General features: G+C 46.2%; 1 protein-coding gene across 5 annotated transcripts; it reads right to left on the bottom strand.

Annotated features, from left to right (window-relative positions):
- Nucleotides 1-101: 101 nt before the first annotated feature.
- On the bottom strand, nucleotides 102-8,676 carry phf20a (PHD finger protein 20, a). 5 transcript variants are annotated; one of them, XM_061291390.1, is made up of 17 exons: nucleotides 8,544-8,676; nucleotides 6,992-7,098; nucleotides 6,214-6,385; nucleotides 5,862-5,946; nucleotides 5,704-5,780; nucleotides 5,083-5,626; nucleotides 4,903-4,953; nucleotides 4,548-4,817; nucleotides 4,274-4,468; nucleotides 3,907-4,002; nucleotides 3,154-3,309; nucleotides 2,628-2,806; nucleotides 2,444-2,543; nucleotides 2,174-2,369; nucleotides 1,647-2,085; nucleotides 1,359-1,539; nucleotides 102-1,242 (listed from the first exon to the last, which is right to left on the bottom strand). In XM_061291390.1, exons 2-17 carry the CDS (start codon nucleotides 7,072-7,074, stop codon nucleotides 1,100-1,102), a joined length of 2,967 nt encoding a protein of 988 aa, XP_061147374.1. In that variant the 5' UTR covers nucleotides 7,075-7,098; nucleotides 8,544-8,676; the 3' UTR covers nucleotides 102-1,099. The 5 variants fall into 5 exon arrangements, with proteins under 5 accessions (XP_061147374.1, XP_061147373.1, XP_061147376.1 ...); XM_061291389.1 differs by having other exon boundaries at nucleotides 8,529-8,672; XM_061291392.1 differs by lacking the exon at nucleotides 3,154-3,309 and having other exon boundaries at nucleotides 8,529-8,672.
- Nucleotides 8,677-8,886: the final 210 nt, after the last annotated feature.

Here is an 8,886-nt window from a genome sequence, read left to right as displayed (position 1 = left end):
TCAAAACTGATGATGCAACTTTAATTTAGTGACAGTGTGCCAGATGGATAAACAAGATGGGAGGGGGGGGGGGGGGGGGGGGAGTTAATTACGGACAAAGCTTAACATGGTTACTAATGATGGTTTATTTATGTACCAGCAGATTTCTTTGCATCGTTCAACATTTTCCCTGCTCTATGCCAGACAGTACAGTAGCTTAGGACATCTGTGTAGAGATTTTTTTCAGGAAAGAAAAGCACATTTAGATGGACATATTTACAAAGTACTGTAAAGAAACAAGTGTAACAAATTTAAAGTAGAAGACAATTTCATCTCGTCAAAACCGTATTTGTCATGGGCAACAGTACAAGATCCAGTCGGGGACAAGTCTTCAGTGGACCGTCAAGTGGTACAGCAACAATAATGCAGAGACAGTGGTAGTGAGGAATACTGCGACTGATAAACAAATACAAAAGTAAACAAAAGTGGCACACTAACTGGAGGGAAGCGCAACCATTCAACACGCAACAATAATCACGCTTTTCATTTCATTTCATTTCAAAAGTTGAAAACCAAACTTAAGATTGAAGACAAAAACAACTTCACGATGGAGAAGAAAAGAAAGTCAGTTTGTCAAGACTGGTTGTAAAGTGCCATTACATACTGGGTGCCGTCGAGATCAAGCCTTTTAACGGAAACAGAGACAGTTAAAAAGCACGACTGGAAACGTATATTTAAACATGTTCGAAAATATTTTCATATTTGTTTACGGAACTTAACTGCAAGCTGAATATAAAGCTTGTGTGTAATGCACTATGCACTGAGAGAATTACAAGCCACCTTTAGCCGTACAGGCAGACGAAAGGCATCGACCATCAAGTTGCATGGGAACCATTGTGTAATCTGGTCCAACGGACTTTCTCCTGCAGGGGTACGAGGTTACTCATTGTGTTTAATCCTGATTCATAATGCTGACTTTCCATACAAGGATGTCAGTGGCTGTAGCATCTGAATTCACCACACAAAACCCTGAAAGGAAGGAGAAGCGGCTGCGGACAAATCAAGTCTTGCTGCCAAACTCCGTCCGTGAGAATCCAACCACTGCTGTTCCGTGGCGCCCTCATGTGGAGCTCAACAGGGTGAGCTGATGCACCTTCCCCAGCTGCGACATCAGCCGCTTCATGCGGTGTTTGAGCTGAGGCAGACGGGCCAGCGGCTCAGGAGGCTCCAGTTCCCCCGTGTAGTCCAACCAGCTCTCAAGCACTGCATACAAGCACAATTACGCTTAGTTAGGTACATTCAATGCAAATGTCTTAGATTTGGGATTTTCCAATCTTCTGATTAAACTTCAAGTCAATTAAGGCCAGTGGAGGTCTTACCGTCCAACTCTCGCTCGATGAAGTCCATCCTGTGCGAGACCTCATCTTGAACGGCGTCTATGTGATCCAGCAAGTTGAGCTGCCACTGTTGTTGTGTCTTGCAGTTATCCGAAGACTCTTCAGGATGACTCCAAACCTCGCTCTTTATTTCAACGCCAGGCCAAGAGCCCCCAGATGGAGCCTGGAGATGATCATGTCGGATAAGGTATAACAACAACAACAAAAAAGGGCTTTTATTGCGCAATACACACAAGAAGCACAAAAAGAATATCTGGATTCATTCTTTACCTTGTTGCTCATGCTAATGGATTTGGGCTTGTCCGTCTCCAGCAGGCCGCCGAAGCGCTGCTCGCGCTCCAGTAGTTCTTCGGTGCTCCGCATGCTGTCCTCGAGCTCAGAGCCTTGCCGGGTCTCCACCACCAGTCTCTGCTCCACGGCTGGGTAGTAGGCTCGTGGTTTTTGGTAACAGTGTTCACTGATGATGTACGAGTCCTGGAACGACGGGAACGGGAACGAGGAGCTGGACGAGGACGAGGCGGAGGCGGCTGCCCGGCTCAGCTTTTCTAGGGCGTTGGACATCAAGATCTCGCCCCGACTCATGTCCTCATCAGGCGAGACAGGAGAGGGAGCCGCATTGCTTCCCCGATAAGAGTCTGAGCAAGTTGGTGGCCGAGCAACTCTCTTCCAAGGTTGCCGCCACAGCTTCAGGTCAGGATGTGTGTTGTTCCTGGGGAGAAAAAAAAAGAGGCACGCCATCTGTCAATTTCTACTTTTTAGCCACAAAAAAAAAACTCCAACAGCTTCATGGGACTCACTGTAAAATGTTCATCTTCAGCTGCAGTCCATTGAGAATCTCCACCACATGGTGCACATCTCCAAGCAGCTGGTGTGTGGTGGTGATCTTCTTGGCGTTTTGGTGGGAATAATTTTCTTCCAAGAAGGACAGGCCGTACATGTGGCCGTTGCTCAACCATTCGCGATCATACCAGTAGCGCAGACTCTGCCTCTGGCCTGGAAATGAACATTGACAACAAGTCTGAGATCCCTGCTTGACTGCAGTGATGTGACTCAAATAGTCCTCTCACCTGGAGGGTCTCTGCAAATATAACAAGCATATCTATCTGGGACATTGTCTTCCAGCAAGCCCATGCACGTGCCATGCTGCCAGCACAAACAGTCTTCACACTGCAAGACAAGATGAGGACACAGTGAAACACTCAAAAGAAAATCATTGAAAATCGAACTCAGTATACATTTCTAAAGAAGGACCTGGATCATGAAGTCATTCTCCTCTTCCACTTCGCAGATGCACCGTACGATCTCTTGGTCGTTGCCGTCAGCGCCACAGTCCATGCTCAAAGGGGGACTTGTCACGTCCACATCCAGACCGTAGTCCTCGTCACTCCACCCACAGCTGTCAGTGGACCAGTCACTGAAGCTATCATCATCTACAGAAATAAGGACAAAGCACAGAATTGGAGTTCCTTCATAATCACAAGTATAAATGTCATTATTTAAACCTCGTCCAATAACTGTTTGTACTTGCAGAGCTATTTGTGGAATACTTGACAAAGCGACGAGTAAAGAACTGCTCAGCAGTTAATCAAGCAACAGTACATTTGAGCGGCCACGTCGACAGGTTTGCTGTGCACTACATGAGCAAGATTAGGAAAACTCAGATGTGATGCGGCTAACGATGGCTATAGCAGAAATGGGACAGGAGAGAAAGCCATGAACAGTCACACAGACACAATGTGCAAAGTAGACGCACACACACACACGGTCAGATACCCACCATCCACATTTATCTGCACCGAGTCGCTGTATCCAGGCCTGCAGCGGTAGGCCTCACGCTTGTAATTGTGTGAGGGGGCATATTTGAATGGCAATTGCAATTTGGGTGGAGGGCACGATACTGAGAAGTCAAAATTCTCCTCAGTATCTGTGCAGTCTGTTAATACAGGGAAGGAGGGGAAAGCACATGTAGATAACACAGTTGGAAGATTAATTTCAGTTGACATGTCCATTTGGGGGAGGCACACATTTCTGGAACAATTAAGGAGACGCTGTTTTGAGATTGTCAACAAATATTTAGAAACAGTTAATACAGTACAGTTAAAGCATTAGACACTCCAATGGTGGGAGATTCTTGAATGAATAACTCTACCCAAGTGCTCATCATGACATGTGATATTGATATTCTGATTTATTGACGATTTACATATCTCGACGTCATTTTAATTCGCTGGCAGTGAATTCCAGTTAACAATGTCGGACTTTGTGTTTGAGTAAGTCATTATCATTTTGCCAGTGCTGACTGGTCATGGAATCAAACTGGTCATGGCCGTTCCTGCTAAGATATGGGGTTGGCCGAGTGGCACATGTAACACTTTAAACACACACGGCAGCAACCATGCCAAGAAGACAAAATGGAGGGCTTCACACTTTGCAGACAAGCTACTTCTGCAGTTTAACAGCGAGTGCACATGCAAAGCAGCAGCGATGCGACGAGATGGGACGGGGCTTGATGCGCACAATCCCTTCTTACCGGACTGAGCTGTCTTCTTTTTCTTCCTCTTCTTAAGCTTAATGCGAAGGAAGTCCTTCTGTTTGAGTTTTTCTTTTGGTCTATCTTTGACTGGACCTGGAAAGGTTGCAGGCTTTATTTGTCCGATTCAACTTCAACTTTATGGGCGTTTTCCCCCGTTATCTGCGCATAGTTGCTGCCTTGCCAATAGATGGCAGCAAAATACTATATGAAGCTTCTCAACCTCAGTTCAACATAGCTTCTTGGGACAAAGATATGAAACAAAAAGACTAGCGATGGCATGAATCTGCAAATTAGCAAGGGATCAAACGCAGCTTTTTGACACTCGGAAGACTAAGTAGATAGTCGTTTGGGAATTGTTACTGACCACCGTCAAAGCCACGCTTGTCTGAGTCTTGATCGTGCGGCTGGCATCCGTTGCTGCCAAGCTGGTTCTCCTTGCTCTTCTCCCTTAGCAGCACCCTCTGCTGATGGCCATGCGTCCCTACTGCAGAGGGAGCCGAAGTGCGTCTGCCCGCAGCCTTCACTTCGCCCCGAGTAGCCGCAGCGGCAGCTACTGAGTCTACAAAAAAATGTAAAGGGTCCGTATGCAGAGATGGAGCAATATGCTTTACTGTTCCATCAGGACAAATCAAACTCACGCATTGAAGCAGAAACGGTTCGTCTTCTCTTTGGGCCATCCAAAGCGCCGCACGTGGCCTGTTTCTCTGCCGACCTGCCGTGGCTGCTTCTCGTGGGGCTGCACTCTGCCTCCGGAGGCTGCTCCTCGCCGTGGTAGTATTTCATATGGTAATGCAGCAGCTTGGCCTTGCGGAAGGACTTGGCGCAGCCGGCGACGCTGCATTTGAAGGGGTTGTGGTCGAGGTTGATGGAAAGTACGGGGGGAGGCTGGTTTTTGATCACCCTGTACACTGCATTGCGGAGCAAGCACAAGTCAGGAACGAGTCAGGGAGCGCCTAGGCAAACAAGTGCTCGTCATTCAAGAAGATAACCTACGTGGTTCTCTGCTAAATCTGTTGGGGTTGTGGAATCCCTGCTTCCTCACAGCTGTAAAAAGCAGGGAAAATCATGAATGGACTCTCTCTCGCCCCAATATAATGTCTAGTCATAATTATTTTTTGTTGCACATCATTTTCAAGGAGAAGCTTTTTTTGCTTGATAATTTGACAGACTTACGCTTGACAGGCTGAGGCGGGGAGGTCACATCAGGCTGCAACCTCTCGGATTTTACGTTTGGTTTCTGCTCCAAATCTCCATTGGATTGGGCGGCCGTCTGCTCCGGTTGATCGGGCACTTCCGTGTATGGCTTGGCTGAGTCACTGTGTGGCTTGGCCTCCATTTCCACTTCCTCCTCTTCCTGTTTTACATCTCCATTTTCATGACATTTGTCGTCATGAGAGTCCTTGGCGCCATTTGTAAGTAGGCTGCCGCCGTCTTCTGCAGCAGCGGGCTTCTTCTGCTCCGACTGCCCCGATTTCCCTTCAGCCTGTTTCAGCGTGGGCGAGGCCTCCATTTTACCATTTGCTCTCTTGCTTTTGCCGTTCACCATCCTCACTTCCCGCTCCTCCTCTTCGCTGTTACTGTCGTTCTCCTGGTCGGAGGTGCTGCGTCGGGCCCTCTTGTTCCGCGACTCACCGTTTACCGGAGGTCTCCGGTCTTTGCGGTTCGGGACTCTCCGAACCATGTTTCTCTCCGAACTGCGAGACTTTCCCGCGCCTCTCTGTGAGCAAACAGAGTGGATAAAGCAACTGATAGCTGGGTAGCAACGGACGATGGCTACGGTTATTCAACACGCACCTCTTTAATAAAAGGTTTCACGTGTATTCCTTTCACTGTCTGGATGACGCCATCAAAGAACTTCACAGTATAAGACACTGTAATATAAACAACTGACTTTTAAAACTGCAAGTTATTTCATTCTATTCATATCAAAAAACATTTTTGAATTCACCCACCATCTTTATTGACCGAGATGACTTTTGCAGGATAGAAACGGCAGTCAGACCAGCTTGCCAGGACTTTGTCATTGACTTGAAAACCCTGGCAAAACCAAAGAGAAACATTTCAGTCCACCATTGAAGTACTGCAATTCAAGATCGGATGGATCCTTGCGGCCGATCTTTTCTTTCTGGGGAGCATTGAAGGTGTAGACAAGTCTGTATGAATAAGTGATGCTTGTCAGTGTCATGTTTGTCACCCCCCAAAATTGTTTATGGCTTAAGGCATAGAAAAGTAAATAATACCACTTTCAAGAGCCAACCAATTTATCAAAGGGCATTAAAAAAAAAAAAAGAGAGACTGGCTTACAGGCACGGGAGCGTCGTCCTGCAAGCCTTGACGCCTCAGTGAGACCCTCTCTACGGGTCTCAGGTAGGGACTTGTCCACTCAAACCACTCGTCATAACGATGACTCCACTGACGGTAATGAATTAGTACTTTCTCATCGTCGTAATCAATCTTTTCTATGTTGGCAGCATACCTAGGGAGCAACAAAAGTCAAAAAGAAAATAAGTTCACATTATTATTTGAAAGTTGCGGGTACAAGTAGAAGGTTGTAACAACAAATTCTGATAAATACTGCGTTTGTGGAATTTGAATCAAGTGGCAAAGGTCACCTGTTCTGGGGGTGGCCATTTTGCCACTTGCTGTCGACTGAAAACGACATCACAGTGGCTTAAGGGCTCAGTTTACGAATGTCGCATGACGTGATTGGTCGTTACCTGAGCAACTGTGATGTCACTTTCAGTCAACAGCAAGGGCCAAAATGGCCGCTCCCTGAGATGTACAAAAACGGATGGATGCTGCTGCTCAATTCAGATTCCACAAAGGCAAATGATGATCAGAATGCCGTGTTTACATTAGGGCGGTTGCATAGAACATATTATTGTATTACTTCATTTCCCCTTAAATAAAAACTTTGCATGCACCAATGAAGTTCCTTTAAACAATCTGTACCACAGAACAGCTTGTGTTTGACCTTTGCATTCCATACAAGGTTGGCATGGAGAGTACAACAACTAAACACTAAAGTGAAAGTGGTGGCAAGTTTCAAGGATGGAAAGGAATGAATGAGGCCATGACTCACCAGTTTTTGAGGCTATCTCTGGCCTCGAGCTGAGCTCCCACCTCAAATGTTATCCCTCTTCTGTTAGGGGGCGTCTTACTCATACTGCCCACATCAAGGCTCTCTTCCTGGACACACACAACAAACAAACACATCCACCCATAAAGGCACTATTCCAAAACTATACTACTCATAAATGACACTATTTAGAATTTAGTATCATCACTACCACCGTTATCTGTACTGAGCATCTTCTGTGTGGGGAAAACAGGAGCGTGACAAAGCACACACACATTTAGAAGATGATACAGAAGGAGGAAATACGCTAAGGTGAGCCAGGCCCCTTTAATGGTAATGAGATGAGCATTCTTGTTCAGATTCGGGATCAGCATTCCCCTAAGCTTTATGAATGAATTTATAATCAACTGTAGTAAGCAAGCAGCACGTTCCAATAGCAGCACGTGTCGACCATCATTCAACCATAAGGGTCCATTATTCATATTCAAATCTGATACATATACTATAGAAAAAAAAAAAAAAAACTCTCATGGAGCCGTCTGGGCGTGCTTAAAGGGCGACGCTGCACATTCAAGCTACAAACCGGATATGTTCACGGTTCTGGGCCCACGTGTTTGCAGATCAGCCGATCCCACGTTCAGACACAATAGGAGACAATGGTAACGGCTCCAGTGCGTGGCCGGCACCGTCAAGCGCACACCGTCGATCACGTAACGTTTACGTGAAGCTTGAAACGTGATCGACTATCAGCATAGCAATGGAAGTACATAACCGCACCAAGGCAGACACAGGAAACGATGCTTGGGGGGATGCAGCGACCATTAAAACAAACACGATGACACGACAAAATGACTCATTAAAATCGTAATCCGTTACAAATGATCTATGAGATCATTTCATTGCGCCATTATATAAAACTGTATGCGCCTACACGATTCTTCACATATCTTAAATATCTCAAGCATCGAATCATTTAAACGTAATGTTTTACTTCATACACTTGTTTAATATGCTTTTTACCACCACGTAGATCTGGGCATGATACTTTATAGTACAGTGGTCTTTTATAACCAGCAGGCGTAGCGGGAAAACCCTTTTGTCTACGTCAAGATATACGCACATCCGATTGGTGGAAAGAGTCACACATCGGCGGGGAGAACCATTCTGATTGGCCGAGCAGCTGTCACTCAGGCTAGCGCGCTGGGGCCTCGCGCTAGGCCTTTACTTCTCCATACTTTTTCTCCGTGGGAGCGCGGCGGCGTGGGAACACAAAGCATTTAACTTCCCAACCACGACACCAGATAGCCACCTCAAGGCTCCAAGCAGGGAGCGACATAATAACACACATCAGCAAAGACACGAATACCTCCGCCAAGAGCTTCAACCAACACTGTGTTGTCGACTTCGTCACATTTGTTTTGAACTCAAAAGCCGACATGCGGCACCACGCCAGCTACGATGTTGATGCGTCCCCGAAACGGTCTCTTTCGCCAATTATGTGCCCAGAAATGCGACGAGAAATACGGTTAAGCCTTCTTACTTGTTCCCCAGTCACCTTGTGTCCGCTTGGATGTCAAATACGAGGCGAAATTCTTTCGAAGGCTGGTACCGCCGCCTCCGCCTGGCTGCTTCACAGATCACGCAGTTGAATTTCTCACTTGCATTCACCACCGGCGCGGGCTGCGTGGAGAGCAAGTGCGCATGCGCGTACCACGGTCACCGCGTCATTGTCCACGATTTTTTTTTTTATACAATAAAATGTTTGAAGTGAACTATTTGAGATAAAAATAGTCTCTAGCACAAGATAACACGTTTAACATTTTGTCTAGGCTAAATTCAATTTAATTCAAAATTTAATTCATGTATTTAAAATACAACTCAAAGTGCCCAAATATGCA

The sequence above is a fragment of the Syngnathus typhle genome, linkage group LG11 (genome assembly GCF_033458585.1).
Source record: "Syngnathus typhle isolate RoL2023-S1 ecotype Sweden linkage group LG11, RoL_Styp_1.0, whole genome shotgun sequence".
Lineage (NCBI taxonomy): Eukaryota > Metazoa > Chordata > Actinopteri > Syngnathiformes > Syngnathidae > Syngnathus > Syngnathus typhle.
The sequence above is the reverse complement of the archived record's forward strand: the minus strand, read 5'-3'. Positions and strand labels throughout refer to the sequence as shown.

Bases quoted from the DNA above. Each gene is read 5' to 3' on its own strand.
- phf20a (XM_061291390.1), bottom strand. From the start codon at position 7,074: ATGAGTAAGACGCCCCCTAACAGAAGAGGGATAACATTTGAGGTGGGA. The intron at 6,386-6,991 runs GTGAGTCATGGC...GTTGCTCCCTAG, and splicing joins AGAGATAGCCTCAAAAACTG to GTATGCTGCCAACATAGAAA. The intron at 5,947-6,213 runs GTAAGCCAGTCT...TGGTTTTGCCAG, and splicing joins AGGACGACGCTCCCGTGCCT to GGTTTTCAAGTCAATGACAA.